At 54.7% G+C, this 15,160-nt stretch overlaps 1 protein-coding gene across 3 annotated transcripts in view; it reads right to left on the bottom strand.

Moving 5' to 3' along the window:
* Window positions 1-15,160, bottom strand: part of LOC142920206 (coxsackievirus and adenovirus receptor homolog) — a 56,003-nt gene that overhangs the window by 20,843 nt on the left and 20,000 nt on the right. For all 3 annotated transcript variants that reach the window (XM_076062684.1, XM_076062685.1, XM_076062686.1), the window contains exon 4: window positions 8,772-8,924. In XM_076062684.1, coding sequence (XP_075918799.1) covers window positions 8,772-8,924 — 153 coding nt within the window. The remainder of the gene's footprint in view (window positions 1-8,771; window positions 8,925-15,160) is intronic.

The raw sequence follows: 15,160 nt of genomic DNA, 5'->3' as shown, positions 1-15,160 counted from the left end.
ATGAGTCTCTGTGTGGTGATGAGTCTATGAGTCTCTGTGTGCTGATTCTATGAGTCTCTGTGTGTGGTGAGTCTATGGGTCTCTGTGTGTGGTAAGTCTATGGGTCTCTGTGTGTGGTGAGACTATGGGTCTCTGTGTGTGGTGAGTCTATGGGTCTCTGTGTGTCGTGAGTCTATGCGTCTCTGTGTGTGGTGAGTCTATGGGTCTCTGTGTGTGGTGAGTCTATGGGTCTCTGTGTGTGGTGAGTCTATGGGTCTCTGTGTGTGGTGAGTCTATGGGTCTCTGTGTGTGGTGAGTCTATGAGTCTCTGTGTGTGGTGAGTCTGTGGGTCTCTGTGTGTGGTGAGTCTATGGGTCTCTGTGTGTGGTGAGTCTATGGGTCTCTGTGTGTGGTGAGTCTATGGGTCTCTGTGTGTGGTAAGTCTATGGGTATCTGTGTGTGGTGAGACTATGGGTCTCTGTGTGTGGTGAGTCTATGGGTCTCTGTGTGTGGTGAGTCTATGGGTCTCTGTGTGTGGTGAGTCTATGGGTCTCTGTGTGTGGTGAGTCTATGGGTCTCTGTGTGTGGTGAGTCTATGGGTCTCTGTGTGTGGTGAGTCTATGGGTCTCTGTGTGTGGTGAGTCTATGAGTCTCTGTGTGTGGTGAGTCTGTGGGTCTCTGTGTGTGGTGAGTCTATGGGTCTCTGTGTGTGGTGAGTCTATGGGTCTCTGTGTGTGGTGAGTCTATGGGTCTCTGTGTGGTGAGTCTGTGGGACTCTCTGTGTGGTGAGTCTGTGGGTCTCTTTGTGAGTCTATGGGTCTCTGTGTGTGGAGAGTCTGTGGGTCTCTGTGTGGTGAGTCTGTGGGTCTCTGTGTGGTGAGTCTATGGGTCTCTGTGTGGTGAGTCTGTGGGTCTCTGTGTGGTGAGTCTGTGGGTCTCTGTGTGGTGAGTCTGTGGGTCTCTGTGTGTGGTGAGTCTGTGGGTCTGTGTGTGGTGAGTCCGTGGGTCTGTGTGTGGTGAGTCTGTGGGTCTCTGTGTGTGGTGAGTCTATGGGTCTCTGTGTGGTGAGTCTGTGGGTCTCTGTGTGGTGAGTCTGTGGGTCTCTGTGTGGTGAGTCTGTGGGTCTCTGTGTGGTGAGTCTGTGGGTCTCTGTGTGTGGTGAGTCTGTTGGTCTCTGTGTGTGATGAGTCTATGGGTCTCTGTGTGGTGAGTCTATGGGTCTCTGTGTGGTGAGTCTGTGGGTCTCTGTGTGTGGTGAGTCTGTGGGTCTCTGTGTGGTGAGTCTATGGGTCTCTGTGTGGTGAGTCTGTGGGTCTCTGTGTGTGGTGAGTCTGTGGGTCTCTGTGTGAGTGAGTCTATGGGTCTCTGTGTGTGGTGAGTCTATGGGTCTCTGTGTGGTGAGTCTGTGGGTCTCTGTGTGGTGAGTCTGTGGGTCTCTGTGTGGTGAGTCTGTGGGTCTCTGTGTGGTGAGTCTGTGGGTCTCTGTGTGTGGTGAGTCTGTTGGTCTCTGTGTGTGATGAGTCTATGGGTCTCTGTGTGGTGAGTCTATGGGTCTCTGTGTGGTGAGTCTGTGGGTCTCTGTGTGTGGTGAGTCTGTGGGTCTCTGTGTGGTGAGTCTATGGGTCTCTGTGTGGTGAGTCTGTGGGTCTCTGTGTGTGGTGAGTCTGTGGGTCTCTGTGTGAGTGAGTCTATGGGTCTCTGTGTGTGGTGAGTCTATGGGTCTCTGTGTGTGGTGAGTCTATGGGTCTCTGTGTGTGGTGAGTCTATGAGTCTCTGTGTGTGGTGAGTCTGTGGGTCTCTGTGTGTGGTGAGTCTATGGGTCTCTGTGTGTGGTGAGTCTATGGGTCTCTGTGTGTGGTGAGTCTATGGGTCTCTGTGTGGTGAGTCTGTGGGACTCTCTGTGTGGTGAGTCTGTGGGTCTCTTTGTGAGTCTATGGGTCTCTGTGTGTGGAGAGTCTGTGGGTCTCTGTGTGGTGAGTCTGTGGGTCTCTGTGTGGTGAGTCTATGGGTCTCTGTGTGGTGAGTCTGTGGGTCTCTGTGTGGTGAGTCTGTGGGTCTCTGTGTGGTGAGTCTGTGGGTCTCTGTGTGTGGTGAGTCTGTGGGTCTGTGTGTGGTGAGTCCGTGGGTCTGTGTGTGGTGAGTCTGTGGGTCTCTGTGTGTGGTGAGTCTATGGGTCTCTGTGTGGTGAGTCTGTGGGTCTCTGTGTGGTGAGTCTGTGGGTCTCTGTGTGTGGTGAGTCTGTTGGTCTCTGTGTGTGATGAGTCTATGGGTCTCTGTGTGGTGAGTCTATGGGTCTCTGTGTGGTGAGTCTGTGGGTCTCTGTGTGTGGTGAGTCTGTGGGTCTCTGTGTGGTGAGTCTATGGGTCTCTGTGTGGTGAGTCTGTGGGTCTCTGTGTGTGGTGAGTCTGTGGGTCTCTGTGTGAGTGAGTCTGTGGGTCTCTGTGTGTGGTGAGTCTGTGGGTCTCTGTGTGGTGAGTCTGTGGGTCTCTTTGTGAGTCTATGGGTCTCTGTGTGTGGTGAGTCTGTGGGTCTCTGTGTGGTGAGTCTGTGGGTCTCTGTGTGATGATTCTATGGGTCTCTGTGTGGTGAGTCTGTGGGTCTCTGTGTGGTGAGTCTATGGGTCTCTGTGTGGTGAGTCTATGGGTCTCTGTGTGTGGTGAGTCTGTGGGTCTCTGTGTGGTGAGTCTGTGGGTCTCTGTGTGGTGAGTCTATGGGTCTCTGTGTGGTGAGTCTATGGGTCTCTGTGTGGTGAGTCTATGGGTCTCTGTGTGGTGAGTCTGTGGGTCTCTGTGTGTGGTGAGTCTGTGGGTCTCTGTGTGGTGAGTCTATGGGTCTCTGTGTGGTGAGTCTGTGGGTCTCTGTGTGGTGAGTCTATGGGGCTCTGTGTGGTGAGTCTATGGGTCTCTGTGTGGTGAGTCTATGGGTCTCTGTGTGGTGAGTCTATGAGTATCTGTGTGTGCTGAGTCTATGAGTCTCTGTGTGGTGATGAGTCTATGAGTCTCTGTGTGCTGATTCTATGAGTCTCTGTGTGTGGTAAGTCTATGGGTCTCTGTGTGTGGTAAGTCTATGGGTCTCTGTGTGTGGTGAGACTATGGGTCTCTGTGTGTGGTGAGTCTGTGGGTCTCTGTGTGGTGAGTCTATGGGTCTCTGTGTGGTGAGTCTGTGGGTCTCTGTGTGTGGTGAGTCTGTGGGTCTCTGTGTGAGTGAGTCTGTGGGTCTCTGTGTGTGGTGAGTCTGTGGGTCTCTGTGTGGTGAGTCTGTGGGTCTCTTTGTGAGTCTATGGGTCTCTGTGTGTGGTGAGTCTGTGGGTCTCTGTGTGGTGAGTCTGTGGGTCTCTGTGTGATGATTCTATGGGTCTCTGTGTGGTGAGTCTGTGGGTCTCTGTGTGGTGAGTCTATGGGTCTCTGTGTGGTGAGTCTATGGGTCTCTGTGTGTGGTGAGTCTGTGGGTCTCTGTGTGGTGAGTCTGTGGGTCTCTGTGTGGTGAGTCTATGGGTCTCTGTGTGGTGAGTCTATGGGTCTCTGTGTGGTGAGTCTATGGGTCTCTGTGTGGTGAGTCTATGGGTCTCTGTGTGTGGTGAGTTTATGGGTCTCTGTGTGTGGTGAGTCTATGGGTCTCTGTGTGTGGTGAGTCTGTGGGTCTCTGTGTGGTGGGTCTCTGTGTGGTGAGTCTGTGGGTCTCTGTGTGGTGAGTCTATGGGTCTCTGTGTGTGGTGAGTCTATGGGTCTCTGTGTGATGAGTCTATGGGTCTCTGTGTGGTGAGTCTATGGGTCTCTGTGTGGTGAGTCTGTGGGTCTCTGTGTGTGGTGAGTCTGTGGGTCTCTGTGTGGTGAGTCTATGGGTCTCTGTGTGGTGAGTCTGTGGGTCTCTGTGTGGTGAGTCTATGGGGCTCTGTGTGGTGAGTCTATGGGTCTCTGTGTGGTGAGTCTATGGGTCTCTGTGTGGTGAGTCTATGAGTATCTGTGTGTGCTGAGTCTATGAGTCTCTGTGTGGTGATGAGTCTATGAGTCTCTGTGTGCTGATTCTATGAGTCTCTGTGTGTGGTAAGTCTATGGGTCTCTGTGTGTGGTAAGTCTATGGGTCTCTGTGTGTGGTGAGACTATGGGTCTCTGTGTGTGGTGAGTCTATGGGTCTCTGTGTGTGGTGAGTCTATGGGTCTCTGTGTGTGGTGAGTCTATGGGTCTCTGTGTGTGGTGAGTCTATGGGTCTCTGTGTGTGGTGAGTCTATGGGTCTCTGTGTGTGGTGAGTCTATGGGTCTCTGTGTGTGGTGAGTCTATGAGTCTCTGTGTGTGGTGAGTCTGTGGGTCTCTGTGTGTGGTGAGTCTATGGGTCTCTGTGTGTGGTGAGTCTGTGGGTCTCTGTGTGTGGTGAGTCTATGGGTCTCTGTGTGTGGTAAGTCTATGGGTCTCTGTGTGTGGTGAGACTATGGGTCTCTGTGTGTGGTGAGTCTATGGGTCTCTGTGTGTGGTGAGTCTATGGGTCTCTGTGTGTGGTGAGTCTATGGGTCTCTGTGTGTGGTGAGTCTATGGGTCTCTGTGTGTGGTGAGTCTATGAGTCTCTGTGTGTGGTGAGTCTGTGGGTCTCTGTGTGTGGTGAGTCTATGGGTCTCTGTGTGTGGTGAGTCTATGGGTCTCTGTGTGGTGAGTCTGTGGGACTCTCTGTGTGGTGAGTCTGTGGGTCTCTTTGTGAGTCTATGGGTCTCTGTGTGTGGAGAGTCTGTGGGTCTCTGTGTGGTGAGTCTGTGGGTCTCTGTGTGGTGAGTCTATGGGTCTCTGTGTGTGGTGAGTCTATGGGTCTCTGTGTGGTGAGTCTGTGGGTCTCTGTGTGGTGAGTCTGTGGGTCTCTGTGTGGTGAGTCTGTGGGTCTCTGTGTGTGGTGAGTCTGTGGGTCTGTGTGTGGTGAGTCTGTGGGTCTCTGTGTGTGGTGAGTCTATGGGTCTCTGTGTGGTGAGTCTGTGGGTCTCTGTGTGGTGAGTCTGTGGGTCTCTGTGTGGTGAGTCTGTGGGTCTCTGTGTGATGAGTCTGTGGGTCTCTGTGTGTGGTGAGTCTGTGGGCTCTGTGTAGTGAGTCTGTGGGTCTCTGTGTGGTGAGTCTGTGGGTCTCTGTGTGGTGAGTCTGTGGGTGTCTGTGTGTGGTGAGTCTGTGGGTCTCTGTGTGGTGAGTCTGTGGGTCTCTGTGTGTGGTGAGTTTGTGAGTCTCTGTGTGGTGAGTCTGTGGGTCTCTGTGTGGTGAGTCTATGAGTCTCTGTGTGGTGAGTCTGTGGGTGTCTGTGTGGTGAGTCTGTGGGTCTCTGTGTGTGGTAAGTCTGTTGGTCTCTGTGTGTGATGAGTCTATGGTTCTCTGTGTGGTGAGTCTATGGGTCTCTGTGTGGTGAGTCTGTGGGTCTCTGTGTGTGGTGAGTCTGTGGGTCTCTGTGTGCTGAGTCTATGGGTCTCTGTGTGGTGAGTCTGTGGGTCTCTGTGTGTGGTGAGTCTGTGGGTCTCTGTGTGAGTGAGTCTGTGGGTCTCTGTGTGTGGTGAGTCTGTGGGTCTCTGTGTGGTGAGTCTGTGGGCCTCTTTGTGAGTCTATGGGTCTCTGTGTGTGGTGAGTCTGTGGGTCTCTGTGTGGTGAGTCTGTGGGTCTCTGTGTGATGATTCTATGGGTCACTGTGTGGTGAGTCTGTGGGTCTCTGTGTGGTGAGTCTATGGGTCTCTGTTTGGTGAGTCTATGGGTCTCTGTGTGTGGTGAGTCTGTGGGTCTCTGTGTGGTGAGTCTGTGGGTCTCTGTGTGGTGAGTCTATGGGTCTCTGTGTGGTGAGTCTATGGGTCTCTGTGTGGTGAGTCTATGGGTCTCTGTGTGGTGAGTCTATGGGTCTCTGTGTGTGGTGAGTTTATGGGTCTCTGTGTGTGGTGAGTCTATGGGTCTCTGTGTGTGGTGAGTCTGTGGGTCTCTGTGTGGTGAGTCTGTGGGTCTCTGTGTGGTGAGTCTGTGGGTCTCTGTGTGGTGAGTCTATGGGTCTCTGTGTGTGGTGAGTCTATGGGTCTCTGTGTGATGAGTCTATGGGTCTCTGTGTGGTGAGTCTATGGGTCTCTGTGTGGTGAGTCTGTGGGTCTCTGTGTGTGGTGAGTCTGTGGGTCTCCGTGTGGTGAGTCTATGGGTCTCTGTGTGTTGAGTCTGTGGGTCTCTGTGTGGTGAGTCTATGGGGCTCTGTGTGGTGAGTCTATGGGTCTCTGTGTGGTGAGTCTATGGGTCTCTGTGTGGTGAGTCTATGAGTATCTGTGTGTGCTGAGTCTATGAGTCTCTGTGTGGTGATGAGTCTATGAGTCTCTGTGTGCTGATTCTATGAGTCTCTGTGTGTGGTGAGTCTATGGGTCTCTGTGTGTGGTGAGTCTATGGGTCTCTGTGTGTGGTGAGACTATGGGTCTCTGTGTGTGGTGAGTCTATGGGTCTCTGTGTGTGGTGAGTCTATGGGTCTCTGTGTGTGGTGAGTCTATGAGTCTCTGTGTGTGGTGAGTCTGTGGGTCTCTGTGTGTGGTGAGTCTATGGGTCTCTGTGTGTGGTGAGTCTATGGGTCTCTGTGTGGTGAGTCTGTGGGACTCTCTGTGTGGTGAGTCTATGGGTCTCTGTGTGGTGAGTCTGTGGGTCTCTGTGTGTGGTAAGTCTGTTGGTCTCTGTGTGTGATGAGTCTATGGGTCTCTGTGTGGTGAGTCTATGGGTCTCTGTGTGGTGAGTCTGTGGGTCTCTGTGTGTGGTGAGTCTGTGGGTCTCTGTGTGCTGAGTCTATGGGTCTCTGTGTGGTGAGTCTGTGGGTCTCTGTGTGTGGTGAGTCTGTGGGTCTCTGTGTGAGTGAGTCTGTGGGTCTCTGTGTGTGGTGAGTCTGTGGGTCTCTGTGTGGTGAGTCTGTGGGTCTCTTTGTGAGTCTATGGGTCTCTGTGTGTGGTGAGTCTGTGGGTCTCTGTGTGGTGAGTCTGTGGGTCTCTGTGTGATGATTCTATGGGTCACTGTGTGGTGAGTCTGTGGGTCTCTGTGTGGTGAGTCTATGGGTCTCTGTGTGTGGTGAGTCTGTGGGTCTCTGTGTGGTGAGTCTGTGGGTCTCTGTGTGGTGAGTCTATGGGTCTCTGTGTGGTGAGTCTATGGGTCTCTATGTGGTGAGTCTATGGGTCTCTGTGTGTGGTGAGTCTGTGGGTCTCTGTGTGTGGTGAGTCTATGGGTCTCTGTGTGTGGTGAGTCTATGGGACTCTGTGTGGTGAGTCTGTGGGACTCTCTGTGTGGTGAGTCTATGGGTCTCTGTGTGGTGAGTCTGTGGGTCTCTGTGTGTGGTAAGTCTGTTGGTCTCTGTGTGTGATGAGTCTATGGGTCTCTGTGTGGTGAGTCTATGGGTCTCTGTGTGGTGAGTCTGTGGGTCTCTGTGTGTGGTGAGTCTGTGGGTCTCTGTGTGCTGAGTCTATGGGTCTCTGTGTGGTGAGTCTGTGGGTCTCTGTGTGTGGTGAGTCTGTGGGTCTCTGTGTGAGTGAGTCTGTGGGTCTCTGTGTGTGGTGAGTCTGTGGGTCTCTGTGTGGTGAGTCTGTGGGTCTCTTTGTGAGTCTATGGGTCTCTGTGTGTGGTGAGTCTGTGGGTCTCTGTGTGGTGAGTCTGTGGGTCTCTGTGTGATGATTCTATGGGTCACTGTGTGGTGAGTCTGTGGGTCTCTGTGTGGTGAGTCTATGGGTCTCTGTGTGGTGAGTCTATGGGTCTCTGTGTGTGGTGAGTCTGTGGGTCTCTGTGTGGTGAGTCTGTGGGTCTCTGTGTGGTGAGTCTATGGGTCTCTGTGTGGTGAGTCTATGGGTCTCTGTGTGGTGAGTCTATGGGTCTCTGTGTGGTGAGTCTATGGGTCTCTGTGTGTGGTGAGTTTATGGGTCTCTGTGTGTGGTGAGTCTATGGGTCTCTGTGTGTGGTGAGTCTGTGGGTCTCTGTGTGGTGAGTCTGTGGGTCTCTGTGTGGTGAGTCTGTGGGTCTCTGTGTGGTGAGTCTATGGGTCTCTGTGTGTGGTGAGTCTATGGGTCTCTGTGTGATGAGTCTATGGGTCTCTGTGTGGTGAGTCTATGGGTCTCTGTGTGGTGAGTCTGTGGGTCTCTGTGTGTGGTGAGTCTGTGGGTCTCTGTGTGGTGAGTCTATGGGTCTCTGTGTGGTGAGTCTGTGGGTCTCTGTGTGGTGAGTCTATGGGGCTCTGTGTGGTGAGTCTATGGGTCTCTGTGTGGTGAGTCTATGGGTCTCTGTGTGGTGAGTCTATGAGTATCTGTGTGTGCTGAGTCTATGAGTCTCTGTGTGGTGATGAGTCTATGAGTCTCTGTGTGCTGATTCTATGAGTCTCTGTGTGTGGTGAGTCTATGGGTCTCTGTGTGTGGTGAGTCTATGGGTCTCTGTGTGTGGTGAGACTATGGGTCTCTGTGTGTGGTGAGTCTATGGGTCTCTGTGTGTGGTGAGTCTATGGGTCTCTGTGTGTGGTGAGTCTATGGGTCTCTGTGTGTGGTGAGTCTATGGGTCTCTGTGTGTGGTGAGTCTATGAGTCTCTGTGTGTGGTGAGTCTGTGGGTCTCTGTGTGTGGTGAGTCTATGGGTCTCTGTGTGTGGTGAGTCTATGGGTCTCTGTGTGGTGAGTCTGTGGGACTCTCTGTGTGGTGAGTCTATGGATCTCTGTGTGGTGAGTCTATGGGTCTCTATGTGTGTTGAGTCTGTGGGTCTCATCATCATCATCATAGTCATCATCGTCATCATCGTCGTCATCGTCGTCATCGTCCTCGTCACGTTCCTCGCGCCGTCTGAGGTGCCACCCACCCAGCACGGACGGTGAGGGACCCTCCTCCCCGCCGGCCTTGCTCCACCGATATCTGATGGGCGACGTCCCCTCCGTGGACAGGCACTGCAGCGACAGCTCCCCGCCCTGCTGCAGCGAACCGTTCACCACGCAGCTGGGCTGGGACGGCTTCACTGTGCCAGGTGGGACAGTGGGGGGTGGGGGTGGGGCAGCAGGAGAAAGGGCTCACAACAGGCCCAAGTCCTCTCTGTTGCGCTCCGTTTGGCGCCTGTGGCCACGTGACGAAACAAGATCAACGTGCGCACGTAACACTCGTAGACACCCACGGGCACCCAGACACCCACGGGCACCCACAGAGAGCCGCAGACACAGAGACACCCACAGAGACCCACAGAGACACTCACAGAGACCCACAGAGACTCACAGAGACCCACAGACACCCACAGAGACCCACAGACACAGAGACACTCACAGAGACCCACAGAGACACCCACAGAGACCCACAGAGACCCACAGAGACTCACAGAGACCCACAGAGACCCGCAGACACAGAGACACTCACAGAGACTCACAAAGACCCACAGACACAGAGACACAGAGACACTCACAGAGACTCACAGAGACCCACAGACACCCAGACCCACAGAGACCCACAGACACAGAGACACCCACAGAGACCCACAGACACCCAGACCCACAGAGACCCACAGAGACCCGCAGACACAGAGACACCCACAGAGACCCACAGAGACTCACAGAGACCCAGAGACCCGCAGACACAGAGACCCACAGAGACCCACAGACACCCAGACCCACAGAGACCCACAGAGACCCACAGACACAGAGACACCCACAGAGACTCACAGAGACCCACAGAGACGTGCAGACACAGAGACACCCATAGAGACGCACAGAGACCCACAGACACCCAGACCCACAGAGACCCACAGAGACCCACAGACACCCAGACCCACAGAGACCCGCAGACACAGAGACACTCACAGAGACCCAGAGACCCACAGACACAGAGATCCACAGAGACCCACAGAGACCCGCAGACACAGAGACACTCACAGAGACTCACAGAGACCCACAGACACAGAGACACTCACAGAGACTCACAGAGACCCACAGACACCCACAAAGACCCAGAGACCCGCAGACACAGAGACACCCACAGAGACCTGCAGAGACCCACAGACACCCAGACCCACAGAGACCCACAGACACAGAGACACCCACAGAGACCCACAGACACCCAGACCAACAGAGACCCACAGAGACCCGCAGACACAGAGACCCACAGAGACTCACAGAGACCCAGAGACCCGCAGACACAGAGACCCACAGAGACCCACAGAGACCCACAGACACCCAGACCCACAGAGACCCACAGAGACCCACAGACACCCAGAGACCCACAGAGACCCACAGACGCCCAGACCCACAGAGACCCGCAGACACAGAGACTCACAGAGACCCACAGAGACCCGCAGACACAGAGACACCCACAGAGACCCACAGAGACCCGCAGAGACCCACAGAGACTCACAGAGAACCACACAGACGTGTAGACACAGAGACACCCATAGAGACCCACAGAGACCCACAGACACCCAGACCCACAGAGACCCACAGAGACCCACAGACACCCAGACCCACAGAGACCCGCAGACACAGAGACACTCACAGAGACCCAGAGACCCACAGACACAGAGACCCAGAGAGACCCACAGAGACTCACAGAGACCCGCAGACACAGAGACACTCACAGAGACCCACAGAGACCCACAGAGACCCACAGACACCCGCAGACACAGAGACACCCACAGAGACCCACAGAGACCCACAGACACAGAGAAACCCACAGAGACCCACAGAGACCCACAGAGACCCATAGAGACTCGCAGACACAGAGACACCCACAAAGACCCACAGAGACCCACAGAGACTCACAGAGACCCACAGAGACCCGCAGACACAGAGACACTCACAGAGACCCACAGACACAGAGACACCCACAGAGACCCACAGAGACCCACAGAGACCCACAGAAACTCACAGAGACACTCACAGAGACCCACAGAGACCCACAGAGACCCACAGACACAGAGACCCACAGAGACCCACAGAGACCCACAGAGACCCGCAGACACAGAGACCCACAGAGACCCACAGAGACCCGCAGACACAGAGACCCACAGAGACCCACAGAGACCCACAGACACAGAGACACTCACAGAGACCCACAGAGACTCACAGAGACCCACAGAGACCCGCAGACACAGAGACCCACAGAGACCCACAGAGACCCACAGACACAGAGACACCCACAGAGACCCACAGCACGGTTGGCTACTTTACGGCGCGAAACAAGTTCAACGTGCACACGTACACTCGTAGACACCCACAGACACCCAGACCCACAGAGACCCACACGTACACGCACGCACACGTGTGTGTGCGTGCGTGCACGTACGTGCGTGTACGTGCGTGTACGTATGTCTACATGTGTGCGTGTACGTGCGTACGTGCGTGCAAGTGCGTGTACGTGCGTGTACGTGCGTGTGTGCGTGTGTGTACGTGCATGTGTGTACGTGTGTGTACGTGCGTGTGCGTGCGTGCATGTGCGTGCGTGCGTATACATGCGTGTACGTGCATGTGTGTGCGTGCGTGCACGTGCGTGTACGTGCGTGTGCGCGCGTGTACGTGTGTGTGTGTACGTGCGTGTGTGTACGTGTGTGTACGGGTGCGAGGGGCTGGTAACCCCTCCACCTTCAATTAATTACCACTAAACCACGAGTTAAACTGAAATATGTAACTAATAAGCTTGTGCCGGAGGCCCCGGGGGGCCAGGCGTCTATGACGTCTCCTGGCCAAACCCCAATTGGCGGAGCCAGGAGATTGAATATCTACCCTCGGGGCTCCTCCAGAAACAACGAAAAGCCACTACGGGTGGCCACGTGGAATGTTCGAACGCTCACTGCGGAGGAGAGGCTGCCACTCCTCTGTCGGGAGCTGGAACGGTACCGCCTGGATCTGTGTGGCATTCAGGAGGTCCGGTGGACCGGCTCTGGCTCCTGCCACCATGAGGGGTGGACCGTCCTCTACTCGGGGCAGCAGACTGCCAAACAACAGGGTGTGGCTCTTCTTTTGAACAAAAGAATGAGGGGGCGTGGGAGCGTAGCGGTGAGGTGTGAGAAGCTGTAAGTCCCAGGCTACTTTGGGCTCGCCTTCCCATCAACCGGAGGCGAGGAATGGTGGTCGTTGTTACTTATGCCCCCACCAAAGATGAACATCCGTGGAGGGATGCAGGCAAAGCCGATGAGTCAGATGCCTTCTATGACCTCCTGTCACAGGTGCTGGCTAAAGTGGCCCCTCGGGATAGAGTTATCATGTTGGGTGACTTCAATGCCCGAGTTGGTCATGATACTGGCACCTGGTCTGGAGTGATTGGAGGGCATGGGCCAGATCAGCTCAATAACAACGGTAGGAGGCTGCTAGATTTTTGTGCAGCCCATGGGCTTGTAATTACCAACACGCTGTTCCGGCATCGGCGCATCCACACAACATCATGGATGCATGCCGGGTCCAAGCAAGAACATCTGCTGGACTACATAGTGACGGACCAGCGGATGCGAGCCCATGTCCTTGACACCAGGACCTACCGTGGAGCTGATCTGCCCTCTGACCATCGACTAGTCATCTGTAAGATGTGCCTGCCATTCTTCCACTCCGGTGGTGGGTGTATACCCAGGACCCCATTCCAACCTAAAGTGGCCTGGTCTCAGTTATCTGATGAAAGTTGCAAGCGAGAATTTCATCATCGCTTGCGGCTGGGATTGGCATCGTCCTCCACTCCTCCTGATGTCGAGGGTAAATGGGCGAGGTTTAGGACTGTGACTCATGCAGCTGCAATGGCTGCTTTGGGTACGCGGTCCAGACCTCCCCATAGACCCTGGCTGACAGAGGAGGTGTTCAGGATGGTTGAGAAAAAGCGACAGGCCCACTGTCATCGGCTACAGAATCCCACGTCAGAGAATGTGGAGGCTTACCGCAGCCTTCGCTCGGAGGTTCGGAGAGCCGTGAGGCGCTGCAAGGATGGGTGGTAGTCGCGGGTTGCTGAGGAGATTGAGTCTGCCTCAGTGGCCCGTGATCACAAATCTCTATTTAACTCCATCAAAAAAGTAATTTGCAGCGCCACACCTATTACCATCATTAGGGGAAAAAACGGTGACCCAATCTCCGACCCCCAGAAACAGGTTTGCAGGTTTTCTGAGCATTTCTGTGAGGTCCTGGGGGAGGGAAAATCCCTCAGCCAGGAAAACATCGTGGCACAAAGTGAGGATGACCCTGCTGAGGCTGCGGTGCCTCAAATATTGGAAGAAGTCACCCCCTGTGAGTGGCTGGCTGAGGTGCCATCTGTTGAGGAAGTACTGAAGGCGATCCGGAGTCTGAGACCAGAAAAGGCAGCGGGCAGAGATGATCTCCCAAGCGAAATGCTGAGGGAGGGCGGCGTTTGTGCACAGACTGCCCTATATGACATCATAACAACAGTCTGGACCACTGGATGGGTTCCGCAGGATTGGAAGGATGCCCTGGTGGTCCCCCTTTTTAAGAAGGGGGACCGCACAGACTGTAACAACTACAGGGGCATCTCACTCCTCAGTGTGCCGGGACAGGTCCTGGCAAGGATTATTCAACATCGCCTTGCCAGGCATGCTGAGGAGAGGCTTGCGGAGCCCCAATGCGGTTTCAGGAAAGGGCGGTCCTGCACAGATGCCATATTTTCTGTCCGTCTGCTACAGCAGAGGTGTAGGGAATTCCAACAAGACCTACATCTCTGCTTTATTGACCTGGTCAAGGCCTATGATACCATCAGTAGGCCTGGGCTCTGGGTTGTTCTTCGTGCTTTTGGAGTACCTGACCCTCTGCTCACGATCATTAAGGACCTTCATGATGGTGAGCGGGCCCGGGTAAAACTACGTGGCCGGGAGTCAGAGCCATTCCCTGTTAACCTTGGGGTGTGACAGGGATGTCCTCTGGCTCCCACATTATTTAACATCTACTTTGACCACGTAGTTCGTGAAGCCTTCAATAGCTGTACCGGGGGAATCTCCATATGGTACAGATATAATGGGAGGCTGATCGACGCCCGGGTGCGGTCAAGGGATGGCTCCCTATTGCTCAACCATGTTATGTATGCTGATGATTTGGTAATAACTGCTCATTCAGAGGAGGAGTTGGAAACGCTGCTGCTGAGACTGGAGCGTGCCACTAAGAGGTGGGGCCTTACCATCAGCCCCACCAAAACTAAGCACCTGCCTGGGTATTTTGTACCATCGGACACTCCGCCCCCAAAACTCCCAATCGGTGATGGGGCAGTTGTGGAGAGAGTGGAGAGTTTCCCATACCTGGGCAGTGTGCTTATGACTGGCTCCAGTTTAACAGCAGAGGTCTCACTCCGAATCAGTCGAGCGGCAATATCTTTTCATCGGTTGCGTAACGCTGTGTGGAAGCTACCTGGTCTGTCGCTCCGCACTAAGCTTCAGGTCTTCTCGGCCACGGTCATTCCCTCCCTTCTCTACGCTTGCGAAACGTGGACCCCCCTAATGGAACATCTTTGCCGGTTAGAAACATTTATGCTGGCCTGCCTACGATCCATCCTGGGTTTAACCAGAATGGATTGTGTGAGGAGCTCACAAATCCTTGAAAGATCTGGGCAAGGTCCCATCGGTGAGCTCCTCCGGCGGGGAAGGCTGCGATGGCTGGGTCATGTAGCCCGCATGCCCAGCCACCGCATGCCGAAACAGCTTTTGTTTGGCCGGATTGAGGGGGCTACGCGGGCACGGCACGGGCTAGAGAAGAGATGGAGTGATGTGGTACAGGAAGACGTGGAGCTGAGTGGACTTGCCGATGACTGGTACCAGCGGTGTCAAGATCGGCCTCTGTGGAGGAGGCTCGTGATGGACGCTACTGGGCAGTTGGAGGCAGTCACCCTCCAACAACAACGGAGGGCGGAGGAGCGACGCTCACAACAACGAGCGGAGCGCCGGGTGGCTAAAGCACAGCAGGTTGCCACAGTCAGTCGACCCGTGGCACCTGGGTCTGCCCCGTGACCTCCTGCCAGCGGGCGTTCGACACTTCACGTGGCCTCAGGGTGCACATAGCCTGGCACAAGCGTCGTGGTGACGTCACCGCCACTTAGTGGCGAATGGCGGTTGTTGTTGTACGTGCGTGCGTGCATGTACGTGCGTGTGTGTGCATGCGTGTGTGTACGTGCGTGCGTGTACGTGTGTGTACGTGCGTGTGCGTGCGTGCATGTGCGCGTGCGTGCGTGTGCGTGTACGTGTGTACGTGCGTGCGTGCGTGTGCGTGCGTACGTGCGTGTGCGTGCGTGTACGTGTGT

Source organism: Petromyzon marinus, unplaced genomic scaffold (genome assembly GCF_048934315.1).
Source record: "Petromyzon marinus isolate PM22_M1 ecotype Great Lakes invasive population unplaced genomic scaffold, UKy_Petmar_22M1.pri1.0 PM_G_Scaffold_7, whole genome shotgun sequence".
In the NCBI taxonomy this organism is placed as follows: domain Eukaryota; kingdom Metazoa; phylum Chordata; class Hyperoartia; order Petromyzontiformes; family Petromyzontidae; genus Petromyzon; species Petromyzon marinus.
The sequence above is the reverse complement of the archived record's forward strand: the minus strand, read 5'-3'. Positions and strand labels throughout refer to the sequence as shown.